Source organism: Trichosurus vulpecula, chromosome 1 (genome assembly GCF_011100635.1).
Source record: "Trichosurus vulpecula isolate mTriVul1 chromosome 1, mTriVul1.pri, whole genome shotgun sequence".
Lineage (NCBI taxonomy): Eukaryota > Metazoa > Chordata > Mammalia > Diprotodontia > Phalangeridae > Trichosurus > Trichosurus vulpecula.
Window position 1 is genome coordinate 246,899,086 of NC_050573.1, and position 22,614 is coordinate 246,921,699.

The 22,614-nt window shown below is 36.1% G+C and overlaps 1 protein-coding gene across 2 annotated transcripts in view; it reads left to right on the top strand.

Moving 5' to 3' along the window:
* TAF4B (TATA-box binding protein associated factor 4b) overlaps positions 1–22,614 on the top strand; it is a 200,810-nt gene that overhangs the window by 86,485 nt on the left and 91,711 nt on the right. The window contains exons 11-13 of one of the 2 annotated variants that reach the window (XM_036768688.1): positions 3,424–3,573; positions 4,510–4,615; positions 20,230–20,399. In XM_036768688.1, coding sequence (XP_036624583.1) covers positions 3,424–3,573; positions 4,510–4,615; positions 20,230–20,399 — 426 coding nt within the window. The remainder of the gene's footprint in view (positions 1–3,423; positions 3,574–4,509; positions 4,616–20,229; positions 20,400–22,614) is intronic. The other variant, XM_036768680.1, reaches the window with a different exon arrangement.

A 22,614-nucleotide genomic window follows, 5' to 3' on the forward strand; every position in this document is an offset into this window, starting at 1 on the left:
ATGGGAGTATCTGCAGCATTTGAGTAGAGCCTAGCTGCCCAGCTCTTAATGAACTCTTTTTTCCCCAGGAGAAATTGAAATAATGGAAAAGAAGGTATCTTCAATTTGGAATGATGATGTTCATTAAATATTTTGTATTTCCATGTTTCTAATTGTAATTTTCTAGCTATTTAATTCAGTTACCCAGGTTTTAGATTATGTTGTCCACTGTCTGTCTCTGGCTCTTCTTGTTTCCTTTAATGTTCTTCTTAGGGAGAATGAGAAAAGAGGTTCACTTTACTCTTCATTATCATTTTTAAGGAAAGATTAGTAAATTAGGGGCAGGGTGATGGTAGCTGAAACTATTAGATATAGTTAGGTATTGGATGATCTGTTGATTTTGGTTAACCATGCAATTTCTGGGTGGTTTTTTTGATTATTTGTAGATTTTAATTATCCAGGCAATTTTGGGGTACATGTAATGAAAGGCCACATAGAAATACATCTCTGGGTGTGGAAGCCTGGAATAAACATGAGATAACTTACAAATGGTATTTTGTCCTAGGAGGCATTTGGTTCTTTGTTTAGTGGGTTAGACATGTATGCAAATCAGTCAGCATTTCATAGACTCTTGGAGCTGGGCCTTGTAGATCATCTTTAACAACCACCACTGTATGTGGCATGAACCACTCTGTAGCCTTTCTGAACAGTGGTCATCCAGCTTTTGCTTGAACACTCTAGGAATATCGAGCTTACTATCGTTGAGAGCCTTAACACTTTGAGTCTGGTCAAATTATTAGAAAGGTTTCCCTTGTACAATTTCTTTATTGTTCCTAGTTCTGTCCCCTGGGACTAAGCACAAGACACATAATTCTTTCCCTAACAATTCTTGAGATATTTTATATGGAGATTATTTTCCACCTTAAATCTTTTATCTAATCTTTCCTGTTGCCATCAACTAAATCTTGTATGGTGAGGCACCTAGGAATAGTTGTATACAAGGTAGTTATCTGCCTGGAGTGTAACATTGGGTTATGATGGAGGGGGGGAATACTTTAAAATTACTTTTTCATAAATATGAATGAAATTACACTTACTAAGTATTAGTTACCTTGCTCCAGGCACTATGCCACTGAAGTATTTTGTGAAGTCCATAATTACTCTGAAGGCTAAAAACATCTAGTGCATGGTAACACAGAATGTTACTTCTTTATAATTGCTTTAAGGAGATGTGAGTACAGATGTGAAACTCAATTCTTAGTTATACTCTGTGTTCTTTTTGTGAAACTGGGTGAAGCTTCTTTTAATGGACTGCAGTTTGCATTTCCAAAGGGTACTGATAGAAATAGTATCTTGACAATTATCTAAAACAAGTTGTAGGGCCGGTACTAATATGCGTTGGTAGAATAGGTTTCCTTACCAGGAATTCCCTATACTGATGAAATCACAGGTCCAGTACAAAATAAGAAACAAAAACTCACTTTGGTTTTAATATGGTGGGTTTACTTGAAAGAAGACAGTACAGCACAGTACAACATATGTTTATTAAGTGCCTACTATGTGCCAGATATTGTGCTTAGTACTGAGGATACAAATAAGGAAAAGGAAGACAGTCCCTGTCCTTGAGGAGCTTACAATTTAATGGGAGGAGACAACACATAAAGGGAAGCTGAAAGGAGGGGAGAGAGAAGAAGGTACCAGGCATAGGGGCATGATCTTGGTAGAGTCAATGCAAGGAGCACAGCTGGTAGGAAGGGAAGAGTTGGCTGGGCTTCTGATCCCTCTTTAAATGGAAGCCTTGGAGGAGTTATTTCTTCAATCAGAATGACACAGGATATTGAGGGTCCTGGTGAGGTATGAGTCCCACAGCTGAAGGAATGTCTTTGATGATGAGTTTTCTGGTGATGAGCAACCAGGGCAGGGGAGAGGTTAGGGAAGATAGTGATGAACTCAAGTAAACTCTACTGTACCACCTCACAGCATTAATTTTGATTGGCAAGTATGTAGGTCATATTATATCCATTATCTCAGGGAAATGAAGGAACATTGTGATCCAAGCTTCCTCCCTTTCTTCCACCCACACTGGATGTGCAATAGCTACTTATAGGCCCTTTCCCAAGACTGAACAGTAGAGAAGCTTTAACCTTTTTTTCCAATGTGGGGTGGCTTGCCCCTCCGCAGGCATTCTGGTGGCCCTCTACTCTTAAGGGCTCACAGTGTTGGTGCTGGACTTATTGTGGGCACCTGATTGACTATAGCTCATAACTCCCAAAGTCAAGTGATCCAACAGCTTCAGCCTTCCTCAGCAGCAGTAGGAGACTGCTTGACTGGTTTGCTACCAGGCCCAGCTTACCCAGGGTTTCTAAAATCACTTGACTAGTTTAGCTTTACTAGTTTAATATCTATAGCTCTTAGTTAATTTTTTGCAGACCTTTAGAGGCATCACAAAATCAATTTAAAAAAATTAAAATGGCATATGTTAAGATAAACAATGTGTAAACTCCTTGAAACAACAGTTACCATGATTACTTCCCAAATGGTTGTGATTGTGACCTTAAACTATATATTGTCATTTCCTTTATAATAGCAGTGATTATTATGAACTCTAGTAGTTGCTATAAGGGAACTGTTTGATTATAAGGGTGTTGATTTTTTTTTAAAGTGTTGTGGATGTGACTGTTCAAGACAGATTGTGAAAGACAAGCCAAGAAAGTGCTAAAATTAATGGAAAACTCTTGAGTTTAATTTTTGCTCTCTTTTACATGAGAAGTTCATCTTTTATTAAAATAAGAATTATATTCAGAGTCAATTGTATACTCCAGGCAAAGAATTGTATCCTATTTTCTGTGTGTGTGTGTGTGTGTGTGTGTGTGTACACGCGCACATGTGTGGGTGCGCGTGTCTTTCTCTGACTCTGTATGTATGTCTCTCCAAATATATGTTTGTATATGTCATCTTCTGTTTTAACCTTAAAAATTGACCCTATCAGTATCTTTGCATTGAAAATAGAATCTTTTTTTTTAACTGGCCAAATGTTTATGAAATCAAACCTTGAAAGTTGAAAGCTGGCCCTGAAACTTAAATTCAGTGTCAGACAATTCTAGTTCAGCTATTAGAGGTAGTACAGAATGAAGTGTGGATTATTCATGTCTTTCAGAACCTTGGAACTCTTAGTTATTTTTGCTGGAAACAAATTTAAATGATAGAGAGGTTTTCTTGTTATGTCAAGGTGAAAGTATATTTGAAATTTCATGAGCACAGTGTGCAGTTAAAACTGAAAGCTTTCCCTGTATTGCACAAAGATTTAGCCAAATGAACATGTTCTCTCTTTATGTGTAGCTTGTTCATTTTAATTTGGTTTTGGTGGTCACATTGTGAGTTTCTTTTTCTTGTGGGTTGTCTTTTTTTCCCCTTGCTTTTTCTTAAAAACAAAAAAACCAGTAGTTTATTATTTCCAGGTAGTACAGCAGCCTTCTGGAGGCATTGTCAAACAAGTGACTGCCCTACCACATTCCTCAGCCCTGACCATTCAGAAATCTGGACAAAAGAGGATGCCCTTGAACACAATAATACAGACAAATCAATTTCCTACAGGTAGGGTTTCTTTGGCATTTTGTAGTTTGGTTTTGGGACATCTTGGGGCAGCGGGATGGTGATGATATGTCTTTGCTTCTTCCTTTTATCTAACAAGGAGGTATAGAAAGGATTAGGATTTGAGCATGCTGTTTTGTCTTTGCAGTAAATTACAATGTAATATTATAGCCTATTGGAGATCATTAGAGAGATAGAAGTTGCCATGTATCAGTATCATTTGGTTGTATTTTGTCCACTATTATTGGGGAGAGGGGAGAGAGTGTGCACTTGCACATGTGCATGTGTGGGTGCATGGCTTCAGGTGATATTTATTCTGTTACTGGAAAGAATAAATTAGTGAAAAAGTAGTTTTTCTTATTTAGAAAGCTATAGTGCTTTTAAAGAAAGCGTTTATTTGTTTGGAGCCAGCAAAAGTGAGATTTTTGCAACCATAAATTGTAAGAAGGTAAAGTGTTTTCTAAAAATATGCTGTGGTATGGCTAGGCTTTGTAGAGTTCTATGTTGTGAGTATAACTTCAAGTACTGATGTACCTATTTGGCCAGTTTAAAAAAACAGAAACAACTGAGATAAAACTTTGAAACTTTAATTCTGTTGCATAAATGTAAAAAATTAAATTCATTTTTTGGGGCTAAGACAGGATGAAGTGTGGGTTAGTCATGTCTTTCACAGATTGGAAAGAATCATAGCCTGTATATAACTAAAATAATTGTGTTAAAGGAAACATGGGTCTCCTTCTTAAACAGTATTGAGGGTTTAGTCTTGAAAGAATAAAACGTAAATTCATTGATATGTCCTAATTTAAGTGGACGTGATTAGTTCTTTGTCAGCCTAAAATTGTCTTTGATTGGATAATATGTGAAATAATCATTTTGAATTTTTCCTATTGTGGCATGTTTGTATGTATGTGTTGTGTGTGTTTTTTTTTTTCCCTCCAGCTTCCATTCTAAAGCAAATTACCCTGCCAGGAAATAAAATTCTGTCTCTTCAAGCACCTCCTGTTCAGAACAACAAAATAAAAGAGAATGGAACAACATCCTTCAGGTAAAGAAAATAAATAGCAAAACTTCATATGGCATAAGGAATGATCTCAACAAGAAATAGACAGGACTACAGATAGAGAGAATAACACTTAAAATATATACTTTAAACTGCTTGGTTTAAACTGTCTTTTTTGGCAAACTATAACCACCCTTAATGATGGAAAAGAAGGAATTTTTCCCTGCAGATTTATAATTGGCTTTTAACTTTATAAGAAAGCTTGAACTCTGTGTGTGTACATATTTATACATCCATAATATGCATGTATATTGGATTGGTCCTGTGATTTTTTTTTTAATCAATCAGCAGGCATTTATTAAGTATTAACTATGTGCCTGGCATTGTACAAAACCCTAGAAAAAATTTAAAAATTTGGAAAGAAAGTTAATATCTTCATTTATTTGGAAATCAGAATGAATGAAACATCTTTAAAAATTAGCTTAAGTTCTTCTAGATTGAGCCACTGAATTTTTTTTCAGTTTAGATGTCACTGAACACAAGACTTCAGTTTAGATATCAGTGAACGTAGTTTGAAATTGACTGATGACCTTCAGAAATTCAAAGTGAAGGCAGGAATTATTGACTTAAGTTTTAATTATGGCTTCTGTCACAAAGCCTGGCTCATAGCTGAAATTGTACTTAACCATCCATCCTTAGCTGACCATTAACCTTCAGGGGTAGAAATTCTGTTGGTTTATAAAGAAATGGACAACAGGTAAATGGAAAAGTTTGAGAATTACTCCCATTTGCCAGTTTGTTAATTTATGGTTAAAATGTCCATAGAAATGCATATTATACAACATTTTTTGGAATGTTCATTATTTATCTAGGTTCTTAGGAAATATTTTCCTTATAAGATCTTTGCTTATGTTGCAAATGGGAGTTGTCTACTATTGTCTTTTCTTACTTTTCAATAGCATTTAATTAGTGGTTGCAGTCTACTAAACTCCAGAAAATTATATGGTGAAGCAAGCCAGAGAACCATATAGTGAAACAAGTATTGTCATTTCTCTTAGGTTTTGGTAATTTAAATTTCCATCTTAAAGGCATTGTCCCTTAAAAATATGTCATGTAATGCCATTGTGGGGTTTTCCATTTATAATGTATTTGAAATGTATTATACTTACATAGGAGCAATGGTACAGTACGGGGCGTAGTAAAAAGTCTTATGATACCAGTGTTTTGATAGACAGCATTGTTATTTATGTGTTTGCATTTATCTTTCTAATCCTGCTATTTAGTCAAGTCCTTGATGAGATTTAAACTTCTCTTGCAGATGTTTTTAAGGTCATCTATATACAAAGATTCCCCTACCATAGCAAAGCAAAAAAAATTTTTTTTTTTCTAATTAAGCTTGGTTGATTTAAATGCGACCTTATTATAGGGAGGAGGTAGATAATACTTCTGTGTTCTAGGCAGATAAACTCCTCTTCATTTATCAGCTGGCTTTTGTTTTCTCTCTCTACACTATCTAATAGACAGTTTCTCAGAGTCTTTATTATGCTCAAATCATTGATCTCTCTACCTCTCTCATTACTTAAATGAATTCCACCCTGAGAGTGGTGCTACTTGACTATAACTAGTACAAACCCCAGCAATTCCCTGCCTAGACACTAGTTACCAGTTCTTTTTTTTAAAATAAATTTTATTGATAAATTTTTGAAGTGAACTTTTATTGCTACATCACCTAAATTTACCTCTGTGTCCCTCCTTCTTCTCCTTCCTAAGAGTTATCCAAAGATGTTTTTGAAAAAGAAGAGGGAAAACAATAAAACTGACGAATACATTGGAAAAATCTGGTAGTATACAGTGTTCCACTCCTGTGGATCCTCTTTCCTCCCACCTCCCTCCCCTTTCAAAGGAACTAGTGGAGAGGTATCTTTTAATAACTCTTCTTTTTTTAGGTCAAATTTGTTCTTTAAAATTTTGCAGCATTTGTTGTGGGTTTTTTGGTCATCTTTTCTTATTTCCTAGGCATTAGGTGAAACCTTAGGGGTTTTTTTAATTCGTTCTTCTTATTTAGAGTATTCTTCTATACAATTTTAAATTGTTTACAGTTCTTTCAAAAATTCTTTATTTATATCCTGTGATGACTTCTCTGTTGGAGAATGGGTTTTGATCTTACATATTTCTGTTATTCTGCATATCTTTATTCCAAACCCTACCAAAAATATTTGTTACAAAGACTTCCCCATCTGACTGCTTCTCTTTTATATTGGATATATTAATTTTGTTGGTGCAAAAGACTTTGAATTTTATGTGACCAAAGTTACCTGTTTTACCTTTTATAATTGCTTCTGTTCCTTTTTTGGCTAAGAATTCATCTCTCATTCATAGCTGTGAAAGAGATTTGATGTGCTTCTCTTCTAGATTTTTTGTGGTATCATCTTTAGGACTCTTATTAATATTGATATTTAATATCATTTTAGCAAAATAAACACTATTTTAATATTAATACTTTTTTTGAATTTGTTATGGAATATGGTATACGGGTCTAAGCTTGATTTCTTCCAGACTACATTCTATTTTTTCTAGTAATTGTTTCTTGCTTTGGTAATTTACACCAAGTTTCCAGTGATTTATCTAATTATGCTATGGCTATGGGCACTGTGGAGATGTTGTAAATTTAGGATTTTTGAAGCTAATCAAAATAATTTTGAAATATAGATGTATCTTCTTTTATGAAGTCTATTAAGGAAAATGTGTATTAAACTTTTTTTTTCACTGAATTTTAAAGATTTTCAATCTTAATTATTAGTCTTCTCAGGCTTTTGTCAAGTAGTTAATGATCTGTCAAAAATTTAAGTTGTACTAGGGGATCAATAGTTTGGTAAAGGCTGATACAAATTGTTTCTGATATCTCTTTGAGCCTAAAGATTTTTAAATTTGTAAAGTGGTGGTATATAGGAAAAAATCAAAAATTGAAGGTTTAGTTGTTGGTTTGGTGACCCTAATTTAGCTTTCCTTAGTTATTGTTATTTGTAAATGTTAACGTTGTATAATGCAATGGCTTTTATTAGAGATTATTTCCTTGAAAGTAGGTATCCTTTAAGAAAAAAAATTCACTTTTAAAATTCTTTGCCCATCATATGTAATGAGCAAACTTTTATGTGTGTACTCTGTGCCAGGCACTGTGCTGCAAATATAATTACAAAGAATAAAGTGGTCTCTACTTGCAAGGAGTGTGATTATATTCTGATGGTAGAGACAACAAATACTTATGCAAGTATATACTGAATAAATGTAAAGAGATAGACAAATGTAAATACGAAGTAGCTAAATACAAGGTATTAGGAGAGAAGTCACTAGCATTTGGGGGGGAACAGGAAAGGCTTCACATAGAAAATGGCTCTTAGGCTGAATAAGGTGTGGAATTCCCCTGGCTGGGGAATCCTATACCTCGCCCATAACTGTGGGGTGTTCTTTCCATACCAAAAGAAGAGGCCAAGGAGCTCAAGATTGATTACAGGTAGTAGTTTAATCATTCATTACAAATACTTACAAATGAGGCAATCTTCAGTCTGGGGCAGCAGCCAGACAGTTCAGTGGATCCCCACAAAGAACCCCCAAAATTCCTGTGGTAATTATAGAAAACAGACAAAGGCAGGAGGAGCTAGAAAGTGCATCACTACTGATTAGTGTGGATATTTTTGGTTTTCTGCTTGGTGATGAACTTAGGAGTTAAGCCAATATACCCAAACATGGATCATGTACTGGTCACATATAGGTCACAATATTCTTGTTTTGGCTTTCATAGGGCATAGAATCTTAAGTTTTGACTCGGTGTCTGAAATACAATTTTGTAGCTTAGTTATAATTGTAAACAAGTCACCATGTCCGGGCTTCCACCTTTCACACAGTTTAAGTTTTTATAGCTTTTTCCTTATTACTGTATTTTAGGGCTTTTTCCCAATCAGGACCCCACAGACTGCCTTATAAATGATGGAAGGGAGTGCATTCCAAGCATAAAGGCAAGTGGTGCAAAAGTCATGAAAGAAAAGATATATGGAGTATTATGTTTGAAGAACACAAAGAAGACTAGTTTGGTTATATTGCAGTGCAGTGATATTCCAGCAAGTTTTCAAAGATAAGTTGGAGCCAGGTTGAGAAGTGTTTTAGAAGCTAAGTGGAAGAGTTTTTATTTTGTCTTAGAAGCAGCAAAGATCACAGCACTTAATGAAACATCATTTTGTCAACAAGGTTGGAGATGAACAGAAGTAGAGATTTGAGGCAAGGAGACAAATTAGGAGGCTTTTGCATTAATCTACGTAGCGGTTATGGGGACCTAAGGGTGGTAGGTGTGTATTGAGGGATGGTGTTGGGTGCTAGAGATGGTATAGAGCTAGAAAGAGCAAGATTTCACTTAACTAAAGGAAGCTAAATTATCATCTCCCATTCAACATTTACTAAACCTTCAATTTTAAGTTCTTCCCATATGGTAACATTTTGGTGTAAAATCTTTGGGCTCAAAGTGAATGAATAAAGCATTTACTGTAAATTTACTATAGTTGAAGTGCTGTGCTTAACTGCTGGTCTTACAGAAAAAAAAAAAAGAAGAGAAATGGTTCCTACTCTCAAGAAGCTCACATTCTAATGGGGAAGACCAAACACATGGAAGGTTTCAATTGATGGAAGGATCTTGTGGTCTTTAAAGCCCAATCGCAAATCAGATGACATTGTCTCTTCTTTGTTGTCATTTCTAGTGATAAAATTATATTAGTTTCTGGTGTTGAACCATTTAACCATGGTAAAAACTTTAGTGGCAAAGAACTCTTTTTTTTTTTCATTGGTTATATGAGTTGAGGGAGTGTGAAGAGTCCAGGATAACAAAAAGTTTGCCAACCCTAGAAGCTGGAAGGAGAGTGGTGCCCTTGACAGAAATATGTAGGGAAATTTGGAAGAGGGATGGACAGAGGAGGAGAATGATAATGAGTTCTGTTTTGGATATGTTGAGTTTGAGATGTCCCCAGGGCATACAGTTTGAAATTTCCAGTAGGCAATAGTGATGTGGGATTATAGATAAAGAATTTGAGATTCAGATGAATTGGGGTGTCAGCTTGGGAGTGTCAGACTTGTGATTTAATGGTAGAACTTAGGACTTCTAAGACTGGCTCTTTACACACTCCCTCTATGGCAGTAGTGGGGCCTTGTTAACAGCTTCTCATCCAGTGCTAGTGAACCATTTAATGTGTAACCAGGCCTCTATGTACCATTTACATATTAAGACAGGTATCTGGTTTGAGCCTTGAGCTGCTGCTGGTACTCCTTGTGACTGCTGTTTGCAGTCCTGCTTCTTTGCCTCATTGACTGCAGGTTGCCACTATTGCTGATGGAGCCATCCTCATTTCTCTTAGTTGCATGCCAAGTTCATCTCCTGGCTGCTGCTGTTTCCCAGCTTTTCCCAGCTATGTCTTGTTGCTCGAAGATTGTGCTATTTTTCCCCCTGCATAGTTTATAATCACTATTTGCCAGTGTGTATTACTGCAACTCTTCAAGTGGTCCATTGTGACAACTTCCTTCCAATATGTCCTGCCCAATTTGACCATGCCTGAAGCATATAATTCCACTTTACTGTGCATTTTTTGAGCTCTCTGACATGTGGTAAAAAGAAAGAACTATTAACCTGAAAAACAACATGGGGGAAGACATCTTGCTTGCAAAAAATACATATACTTGTGACTGTTGAGAGTCACAAGAGCTCCTTTTAGGCTGAATGGTAATTAATTCCTCTATGAGTTTGTAGTTTAAACTTTCTCTTTTATCTGAATTAATTCTTTTGAATTCCTAATTTAACATCTTCTGTTATGGTTTTAAAAGAAAATTAAAAAGAAAAACACAATGAAAATTCTATTATACCCTGCCCTGACTCTTTTCAGTGAAGATAAAGTCATTGTCTTAAATAGGTCTTTTTTTCTTTTTTTTTTTTTTTTTTTTTTTTTTTTTTTTTGCTTTTCTTGTGCAAAAGAAGGTCTAACTTTTTTGGAAAGTAAGTTTATGTGGAAGAAATCACTAATTCTTCATTGTGATTTTTTCCAGGAGTTAAAATTGATACAATTTAATGTTACACTGTGATCAGACAGAGATGTTCACTTTTCTGAAGCCTTTATTAATTACTACATTCTTTAATTTTAGGTGATTGGGTTAAGCCTAAGGACTTCTGCCCTCTCGTTCGTTGTCTTTACAGAAAACCTCAGATGGCTTTAAGGGAGAATATACAGTTTTTGAACACCAGAGGGTGCCAGAGATTCATGTTACAATTGGCTCATTTGAGGACCAGAATTGACAAGAGCATTAATAAGTGCTCTATAAAAGTTCCTGTTTAGTCTCTGCTATGGGAATATGTATTAACTTAATTTCTGGTTACTGAAGTTGCTTTGACAGCTAAATGAGCTCTTAAAAGATTCAGTACATCTCTACTAGTTAATTCAAAAATTGGAAACTTTTAGAAAAAAAACTTAGGAAAATGCATGATTGCATAGAATTTAAACTCCATTAAATTAAGAATCACTGGTGGTGTTGTATATAGCAACATAACATATCTTATAAGATTTCACAACTGGTTGAATAAATTAAATATCTACCTGATAGAATTCAAACATCGTTAATGATTATGATATTTTACCCTTATTTACAAAGCTTTTTATATATGTTGCTTTATTTGATTCTCACAACAATGTTTTGAGGCACAGAAAGTGAAAATATCATTTTACAGATAAGGAAACTAAGGGTAATAGAGAGGTTTTGATTTCTCTAAGGTTACATAGCTTGTGCAGATCCAAGATTTGAACTGAGGTTATCAGTTCTGTTACCACTGAAGAAGGTAAGTTGTTGGCAGTTGGGAGTTATGAATTACTTAGGCAAAAAAGGAAATCTAGGTTAGGTTACTTAGATTTGAATCTTGAAGGATGTGATGGACTTCGTTTGACAGTGAGGAGATATGGGGACATTCTAAATTAGGGAACTGCTTTGAGCCTTGCATGGACATGGCAGTAGGTAACCATCATTGTTCTGACCTGAAAACTAAACTATCCTAACAAACATACAAAATCAACTAGGAATAGAAGATGCTTTAGGCAGGGAAACTACATGGAGATTCCTGAAGTAATTTGAATGGCTTGAGGATTTCTACTCAGATTGTGATTTGAAATGGCTAAACATCACATCTAAGAAGTGTTTAGTGATAAAACTCAGTAACGACTGTGACTTGAATTAAACTGGTCCTGGAAGAGTATAGGGTTTGCATTAAAACTATGATGGGCAAAGGGAATTTCAGCTGGGAGGAATACATGAGAAAAAATATGGTGGCAAAAATCTGTACAATATATATGAAGTATATAAGAAGACAGGAAACAGCTAGGTGGCTCAGTGGATAAAACTCTGGGCCTGTAGTCAGGAAGACCTGGGTTCCAGTGTAGCCTCAGATACTTACTAGCTGTGTGACCCTGCACAAGTCACTTTACCTCTGTTTGCCTTAATCCTCTGGAGCAGGAAATAGCAAACCATTCTAGCATCTTTTCCAAGAAAACTACATAGTAGTTTATGAAGAGTTGGGCACAACTAAATTTACAAGGAGGTTAATTAAATTCCTGTAATGGGGACTGACCTGTGTGAAGGGGAGGTTGCTCAACTAGGTAGTAATGAACAATGAGGTTAGAATGCTAATTGGTTTTCTTAATTTTTTTAAAAAAGTTGTCTCAATTCAATGAAGCAAATACTAAGTGCTGCTTGGTAATACTACTGTGGACTGAACACTGTGGGGAAGGAAATAGTTGGGTTTAGATAGATTCTGCTCTTCTAGACTATATGTATTCTTGTTTTACGCTCCTCATTGATTCTGTATATCTTTGTCAGAATAGCTTCTTAATACATTTTTTTTTGTCTTAAAACTCTTGTTAAAATACAGTGATGACTACCTACTTCCATGTTCATGCCTTGGCTCAAGCCTATTTCCTTATTTCAAACGTCCTCTTATCTCTTCTCTGTCAATTGAAGTCCATTGTTATAGTATAGTAGAATATAAATGAGTAGTAAAAAGAGTCATATTAAAAGTATTCCAAAAGTTGATTTATTTTGCTTTTCTGTTCTTGTTTATAGCCAGGGAAGGCTCTCTTAGCGGGGGTTGTGAAGTGGGATTGTAGATTTAGAGCTGGAAGGTATCTCAGAGGTGATCCGATCTCCACTACCTTCTTACTTTGCTCCCTTCCCTGCCCCTCCCCCCTTTTAAGAAGGAAGTAATTAGGAAATCACAACAATAGTTTTATTTTTTTTTTTTGAAACATCAATAAAACTTTTTTTTTTTAAAAGACCATGATGGCAGAGTGGGAAAGGTAAAAGAATTACTTTCACAGCAAACTCTTTGAGAAAAGTTTTGGTTGTTATTTAAAATTTAAGGAATTTAATTGCTTTGCACAGCTTGGAATAGGGAGATTCTGCCAATGGAGATAATGAAGCTTCCTTCTCTGGACTTTCATTTTAAAGAAATAAGATCTTCCAGTTATTAACTTAAAATACCAACAAAACTAATGACACATAAATTTAAAAGTATTTACTTGAATGGTTTCTACCTATTGATAAATATAATGACTACTTTTCAGTAGTTTTTTCCCCAACCTTGTTCTTTTTTCTTTTTCTTTCCTTATCCCTCCTTGTGTGCTTTTTCCCTTTTATATAGGTATATAGTTGTTCATTTTTTCACATTCTGTGTGCCTTTTCATGTATCTCTATACTCATTATCTTGGTTTCTTGATTGCATTATTAGTTTTCATCACATTGATAGTAGTTTGGCCATTTTCTTATTATAGAACGCCTCAGTTGTTTCCAGTTCTAGAAAATAATTCTGAAGAGTTAATAGCTCAAACAAGGGAAGTTGTTTTTCTAGACAGAAAACAAATGGAGTTAATTCCTTATGAACACTAATTCATCTTTTTTTAAAAACCAAAGCACTGTTGTTTTGTTACCTAGGGGAAAGGAGTAAAAGTGTGTGTGGCCCATAGAGCAAACTGATGTATAAAAAGATCCTCTGTTTAGGAAGATAAATGAACTAGTTAAGTAAACTGTATGATGCAGGGAGTGGGTATGTTGCTTTTTTCTAACTTGCTTACAATTACTTTTAGTATTGCTTTAGGTGCTTACCTGGTAGCACCTTTTGCCAGCAACCTGTGTTTTAGAGATTCCTTGGAATGACTAGAGAGGTTGTGGCACTGCCAGCAAAACTGAGGTCAAATAGTAGTCTGTGATTGACTGGGACTGGTCAGATGGTAACTGGTGTTGGCGATTCCAGTGTGCTTTTAGTTATTTGGGGACGGACTATCAAGTTTAGGTGCTGTTTGTACTCCTTGCTTCTCCTATCCTGCCTTTTGATCCCTTCAATGTTTGGTTAGCTCTTTGACCAGAAAAGAAAGGAGCTATTAAGTCAGTTCTGAATCCCAGTATCAATTTTTCTTCTAAAAATCAAAACTGATAACAATTTTACTTTGTTAGGGAATAATGGGAAAAAAAGCAAAGCCTTTGCAATTCATCCACTTAGACTACTCCTCTTTCTGACTACTAAGAATAATTGAGAGGTTTCTTTTTACCAGACTTTCCCCAGAGTTAGAAGAGAAGTGATTATTATTTTAAAGAATATCAACAGTTTCCAGTTCTGTCTTCCCAGAAGTAAGGACTTGAGCTTATTTCCTCAGTGGCTGTTGGGTAGGGGGTGTCATGCATACTTGCCAACTGCCTCATTTTCTAGTATTCCTCTCTTGCAGAGAAAGCAACAGTGACAGTGATGAAGGTGAGCCTTTTGCATTACTGCATAGAATTTACCTGATAAGACTGAGACTCTTTTATCTGGCCAGCTGTGGCATAACCTAGAATGATGCTCCCTTCTTGATGCTAGGAAAGTGAGTGGATAATGTTCTAGTGGAAGAAGGGAACCTCTTAAACCTGATTTTAAAAATCATTACTATTTTTATTGTGTAAGTTTTATTAATAATAATAGAATTTATATAACACTTTAAAGTTGCAAAGTACTTTACATATGTTATTTCACTTGCTCCTCGCAATAATTTTGTAAAGGTAGGTGCCAGTATTACCCCCATTTTGTAGGTGTGAAAACTGGGCCAAGTGAAGTTATGTCTTATCCAGAGGTCCCAAGATATGCAAATAAGTATCCTGTGTGAGGTAGGAATTGAAATTAAATCTGCCAGACTCCAAATCAAGCACACACAGCAGATAAAGAAGAGTAAAACAGAACATTGTACTTTCTCTTTTGAGCCATTTTAAGTATGAGGTTAGAGCTATTGACTTTTTTCAGATTGCATTTTTATTGATGTTTTGCATCACATTGATTTCAAAAAATATTCCTCCTTTCATCTAGAGGGCCCAGTGGATTTTCAAGTCCAGTCTCAGACAAACACTAGCTGTATGACCCTGGGCAAGTCACTTAACCTCTCTCTGCCTCAGGTTCCTCAACTGTGAAATGTGTTATTATGAAGATGAAGTATCATAATAAATATCATAATATTTGTATAGTGCTTAGCATAGTGTGTGGCACATAGTATATGCTTAATAAATGATTGTTTCTTTCCCTCTACCCCTCCCCTCTGTGTAGGGAAAACAGCAATTACAGTGATAAAGGTACTAAACAGAAGTTCCTGGATAAGATTGAGGGCCACTTCCCTAGATTGTCTCCCAAGCCATCTTTTGTAGCAAAAAGTTTTTTAAATAGAGGTGGGGAGAGCTGTTAATAATATTAACAGAGCTCTATCTGGCAGTATATACAATATTCTACGCCCATAGTCCCCTACCCCTGCAATGAAGGGAGGGAAATACATTTCCTTGACTTTTATTCAGGGCCTAACTCAGTCATTTTAATTACACAGTTTTGGGAATTTAAAAATTGTTGTTTCCATTTACATTTTTTTTTTTTTGCTCTGCATCAGTTTGTATAAGTCTTTCCTCAGGAACTATGGACTGAATCTCTGGATTGATAAAGAGAACTCTTAGATGAAGAAACTCTCTCTAGCAATATAGATCTCTGTAACTTTTACACTCAAGAGTTTCCTAGAGCATGGAGAAGGTAATGACATGCACAGGGTCACAGAGTCCTGTGTGTTAGAGTTGAACCCAGGTCTCTGTGGTTTTGAGGCTGACACTTTATCCACTGTACATGCTGCCTTCCTTTCCCTTTTTCTCTGAATTCTTAAGACACAGTCATATTCTATCACATTTACTTGCTGCAGTTAGTTTTGCTGTTGCCCAAATGATGGGCATCTACTTATTTCCAAATATTTGTTACCATAAAAAAAAAATCTGTTATAAATATTTTTGTGCATAGGGGACCTTTTTGTCTTTGACCTCTGAGCAGTAAGATTTAAGGTTCAAAGGGCAATGACATTTTTGTCACTTCATTTTTTAAAAACGTAACTCCAAATTTATTTCTAGAATAGTTGCACCAAATTGCCAGCCCCACTAACTGGTTAGTGTGCCCTCAGTCTTCCTTCAGTCCCTTCCCTCCAATATTAAATAACTGTTTCTAGCTGCTGTCACCTTGGCCAGTTTTTCTGGATGTGTGAGGTAAAGATGTCAAGTAGTTTTGATTTGCATTTCTCTCTTTAGTGATTTGGAACTTTCATTCATATGGTTGTCAGTGGTTTTCAGTTCTTCACTTGAGAACTGTTTATTTCACTGAATTTTTAATAAAATTATCTTAATAATCAACTTAAAAGTTGGAGAGTAACCCAGCCTTGTCAGAAGACTTTTCATGATAAGAATGAAGTTCTGTTTCTAAACTGTCTTGAAGTTTGGATGGATCAAACATTGTAGTCCCTACTGAGCACCAAAGGACCAAGAGAGATTATGAATTTTCTGCCTTTGAACTGCAACAAAAAAATCGTAATCTCTCTCGTAGGTTTAGATTACATTACTGTTGTCAAAAGGTAGAAGGATAGATTGTCAGTGTCCTTAGCAGATTTTTAACTTATCCACAAAACTTTTTACTAATAAAAGTTCTTATGTCTTAAAATCTATGAACATAAATTGACTTTACTTCTCTCCCTTCTTCCTATATTCTACTTCTGCTGCTTCTAGTTCCCTCTAATCTCATTTCTCTTCCCCTGAGCTGGCTAGCACTATTGTGCTGAGGCCATGGAGAACAGTCTGTGGCAGAGATTTTATATGTAAAACAACATAGTTTTGGTTGGGAATTGCTGGGCTATATGCAAGACCTCATGAAATCCCTTCCTGCCTTGTGATTCCAATATTCACTTTCCTGCCTCTTGAAATAAACCAAAAATTGTCCAAAAGGACCTTGACTGTCTTTTCAGGAATTATGCTTTATAATTCTCACTCTCCATCTTACCCCATGCTTAGAAATCCTGTTCATACTGCTGCCTTCCCTCACTAATATGTAGTGTCTTTTGTCTCCTTCAGGGCTATCTCCTTCCTTCCTCTAGAGGAGTTTTTAATCTGTTCCTCAGCCATATAGGGTGCTGTTCAGTATGGCACTTTCTCCCTCAGCAGGGTCCTCTCCTACTTCTCCCGACTGTCTGTTACCATGGCAACTGGCAGCTGGGCTAGAGGGAGCTGTGCTCAGCCTGGGGCCAGATGGGAGGAGGTAAAGCAGGCAACAGATCTTGTAGGGGCAGTTCCCTGCGTGCCTGTGGAGAAGGATTGTAGAGGGATTCTAGGAAAATGAGGGACATCTTCATTTACTGAAATCATCTTCTAATTCCCTTGGGTCTACGAAGAGCCAAGGAGTACTGGCCTCCTTCTGCCATCATGTTTCATGCTAAGGGAACTCATGGGCTGGCCCTGGGATTATAGTCTGTGTCTTAAGTTCTCAGTAGAAGTAGATCTAGGGGCATCGGTGTCTGGCTTTAATCCATGCCTGATTGCACATATCCATTGTTTTTAGGGCAGTGATATAAAAATTATGTTGCATTTTTTTTTTGCAATGCTATCAAACTATCCTAACCATATTTTTAAGAGAACAATGACTGTATCTTTAATCCAGTCTGCAGTTATTAATTTTTAAATATCCCTTAATTTATCTTTCTCTAATGGTCAGTTATTTGAACTGTGATGAGGAGAACCTTGACTGTCAGGTGTATGAGGAAGACCTACAGAAAGAGTGGTTCTTTCTTCTGTATATGAGCAAATCTTGAATGGGAAGTCACTACTCTTGAATGTGAAAGTATCTGTTTTGGTACTTGTAATCATCATCTCTGAGAGTTAGAAGAGCCTTTAGGTATTCTATAGAAAGCCAGTCTCCCATTTTATGGAGAAGGAAACAAGACAACAGAGGTGAAATGAACTCTTCAGGATTGCCCACCTAGTCATTGAACTGAGGCTTATTAGAATGTTTTCTTCACTAACAGGAATTCTCCTTTATTTCACTCTTAATCTTTTTGTGATTGTCCAGATTATAGATTTAGAGCTGGAAGAGGCCTTGGGTGTCATTTAGTTCAATCCCTTCATTTCTGTGAGGAGACTTAGGACCACAGGTTATGTGGCTTCCTCCATGACATACTAATCAGTTGAAGTAGCAGAGCCAAAATTTGAACCCTCGTCTTTAGATTCCAAATATAGCTCAATTTTACTGTAACTGATTCCTACTTAGTCTTGTAGAAAATGTACAACCCCTGATGTTTATGTAGGGGCAGCTGGAGAGTGCAGTGGGTAGAGTGCTGGGCCCGGAGTCAGGCAGACTCATCTTCCTGAGTTCAAATTTGGCCTCACATAATTACTAGCTGTGTGACTCTGAGCAAGTCACTTAACCCCGTTTGCCTCTGCTGTAAGATGAACTGGAGAAAGAAATGGTAAACTACTCTAATGTCTTTGCCAAGAAAACTCCAAATGGGGTCAGAAGAGTCAGACGTTACTGAAAAAAAAAGTTTATGTAGTAATTTTTGAACTTTGAAATGCAACTTGTTATTTACATAGACACGGAATTAGTTCTTCAATTATTTCTTAACATCCTATAAATCTTTTATAATTTGGAGGACCCTACCTCCATCCCCCCTAATTTGGATAGTTTTTTCTGTAGAAATGTAAACGTTCCTTGCACTTAGGAAATGCTAGGATGCGAATTTTTGACTTTTAAAAAATTCTATGGATCTTCCTGTTAATATAGACATGTACCAGTTCCTCTGCTTCCCACTTTGCATATTTGAGGTTTTAATTATATAATTTCATGGTATTCAGCCTGCTCTTGTCCTCCGCTTGTTCAGCTCTTGTTTCCAAGACTGTGTTTTGGGGGATAGGAATTATTAGTGCCATTGTGCACCATGTGCCTGGACACTGAGATCATCAGCTCTTAGGTGCTTGACCCTGACAATTATGTTTTTATTCCCCCTTTCCTTGAATAGGGGCATTCCCCCAGGGATGGTCATTTAATCTCTTCATATAGAACATTTGAGTCAGGTACAGAATCGTAGAATTGTTTGATTGAGAAGAGGCCTTAGTTCTTTAGTTCAACCCCTATCCCCCATGTTATAGATGGCAAAGTGATGCCCTCAGAAGTTAAATGATTTGCCCAGAGTTGCAAAATGAGATAGGAGCAGAGCCCAGGACCCGAACTGAGTTCTCTGACTTCTAATCTGGGGCTTTTCCTGTCTTTATAAAAGAGAAATAATACCTTGTTTATGCCATCATGGTTAAACAAATTGTCTTATTGTATCTGTGTATGTGGAGTGATAAGGGAAGTGCTTGGCAATGCTTATGTTGAAAAGGATGCTTTTATTGATTAGATTATTCCCTGCTCACCAGGTTAGACATTCTGATTTTGTAGCCACATAGCATTTCTTTGTTTAACCACATAGCTGCTTTTTTTTTTCCTGGTAGTTGCACAGCTAGGAGAAAGGTGTAGATTTTCCATGTTAGTCTCTATGATTATTTGTTTTTGTACTTTTTAATGGAGTGACTCATCTGGAGAGTATGGATTAATTTATTCTTTTTTTTTTCCCTGTATACGGAGTATGTGAAAAGGTAGATTCAAGAAAAAAATATCTTACTTGGTCCTAACTTTATTATGATGGGTAATGATTTATTAGTATCAAAATCCTGTCTCTGGAGACATTTATCTAAGTCCTATTAGAAATGGTTTAGGATTCAGGGACCCGTTCCTGCTGCATGTAAAGGAGTGATGGCATGTCATTCCTTTATCATTATCGTGTCTCTTAACGAGCAGTTACTTAACCCTTTGATTTTCACTGTAACACGGACCTCTCCAAAGTTGTATCATGTTAGTAGTTCTTCCTTCCTCCTCATAGCCAAGTGCCAATGTCATGCAGAGATGTCTTGAGTGAAATGGACCTGAGTAACCTGCATCCACCATAGTGAAGGAGGTGAAAAGTTCTGTTGTGGTTCTACTGTGCTTTTGATGTTCTTGATCCTTCTCATTGAAAGGGGGGAGGAGGGGAAGAGGAAGAGAGCTGTAGAAGGTAAGTTGTCTTGAGATCTCTCCTACCAGATTGTGCTGTAGCACTAGTGGTAGGTAGACTGTCCTGTTAATTTCTGTCAGCGGTCCAGTAAATTGACAAAATAATTGTTCACATATAGGAGAGTAGGTCTTAGGCTTTCTTCCCATCCTAAATTACATAAAAGAACAAAGCAAGAACTTGTCTTTCTGTTAGAGATGAAGATGACATCAATGACGTCACTTCCATGGCAGGAGTCAACCTCAGTGAAGAAAACGCTTGCATCTTAGCAGCAAACTCTGAATTAGTTGGCACACTGACTCGCTCTCATAAAGAAGAACCATTCCTTTTTACGGGGGCTCTCCAAAAGAGAATTTTAGACATTGGTAAGTGTGAATGTTTCTGTGACAAGTAAAGTGCTTGGTGTTGATGCACATGTTGAAAAGGACACAGAATGCTAATTGCTACATTTGGCCATATTAGCTATCAAGAGCAAAAGCTTTACAGGCAGTAATACCTAGTCCTAGTCTAATGGCCCCAGAAGAACTCCTTGTGACTTAAAGATGTTTCAGATTTTCAGATATATGTTGGGGCAGTTTTTTTTTTGTTTTTATTTTTAACATGAAAAATAATACACACACACACACACTCCTTGTATTTGATATGGTTTCTAGTTTAGATAGCTAAAGGTCATATTATCTATTCATCTATTCACATTCCTTTGGTTTAGTAGAGGACTTTGCATCTTTTCATATGTGGACCCATACACACATACTATGTTACATATCCCTTCTATCATTTCATAGATTGTTTGGGGATGTGGCATAAGGGTGTGTGTGTATGTGTATGTGTGTACGTACATGCACACAATACATGTTTATATAGTAATACACCCACACATGTGTACACACATTTATCATGTGTATACGTACATAAATAGATTGTATGTAAATATGGCATATAAGGGTATGTATGTATGTATGTATGTATGTATACACATTTAAAAATTAGCCAAGCAGAGCAAAGTTTTTTTAAACCTTAATTCTACAATAAGATTCATGCATCTCAGTCTTAAAAGGACTTTTGACTCTGGAAAGTAAAGTTGTTCTCCATTAGGCCTAAGAAATTAGCAGGAATCCATTTTACCTGTGAAGGGAGATAGCAGAGAAAATGCCAATAATCTGGGTCTCAGGCTTGGAGATGCACATCCTGTTGTTACTGGAGGCATGTATGAGTTTCTTATCCCCATTCTTGTAGTCCTACCTCATTGTTATCTAGATAGTATCCCTCATCTACCCTCTGGTCAGTTGATTGAAGGAAGTGTACAGGTAAGCTTTGACCATGGATCAGCGAGGATCTTTATTTTTCTTGAAAGGTTGATGCAAAAATCTCATAGGGCTAGTCTTCTTGAGATTTAACTTTTGTCTATGTAATTTTTAAAAAATTGCAATTCAGGTGTATTTCACATTTAAAAAGTTCATTTTTATTCTGAACTTAAATATGCATTTCCTAGTGCAACAGTAAAAAAAAAGATTGTAACATGAAAATGTTCTATGCACAGCTCACCTATTGACTATATAGTAGGTTCAGCTTTTAGTTATCAAAGCCGTCTTGCTTGTCTGTGCTTCTTTCTTGCTTTTTATCTTCTGTGCATCTTTAAAAAAATGTTAGGTATACTTCATACTCAGCTAATCCAAGAAAATACAGTGAGTACCTACTTATACAAGGCATTTAAATCTAGCATGAAAAGCACAGTTTTCTTAACTTGATTTTAGAAGGGTTTATTCCTTTTTAGTCTTGTAGACAAATTCAAATTTACTAATCTTCCAAAGAGGATATCAGAGTTAATGGATGCTAGTTCTGAAATTTCAATTCCAACACAAATGCACAATGAACAGTGATTGTATATTTCCTTAGTGGGATGTTTGTTTACCTCTTCTTTGGATCTGTCATTACATATATAGAGCGATAGCTCCCTCTAAGGTATTCTGAGATAAACCAGATCCTTTGCTAGTTTTTAGGTGTAGTTATTAATCTGTAGTGACGGCATATACAGTTTTACCTACACATTTCTCCAACTTATCCCATATGAGACTACTGTCCTTAAGAGATGTGTTGACTGTTGAGTAAAGGTGGATATTTTTGCTGTGCCATTATTCTGCTTCACTCCATATGAAATTTATTTCTAGCATGATAGAAGATCTTGATTGTACGAAGGGAAGGCATCAACATTGGCACAGATATCCTGATTATCTACATTGTTTTGGGGTTGCATATTTTGTGATTGGAGCGGGGTGGAGGAGAATCTACTTAGGAAGCAGACTTGTTAATCATTATTTTAATGTGATGAAGTTGTAGGCAGTGTTCATTCCTGAATTATCTGGGAAACTTTGGGGTTTTTCTTCCTAGTTCACACCATAGACGGTAACTATATGTTCTAGGAAAAATTGTTTTTCATGTAAGTAAAATCATTTAAAAGAAAATTGGTGAAGACTAAGATCTCAATTTTATAAAAGTGGAAAAAAACCATTTGTCCTAAGAATTAGATTGAAAAACAAGTCTAGTCCCTTTGAGTAATATTAGAAGATAAAACAAGTCAAT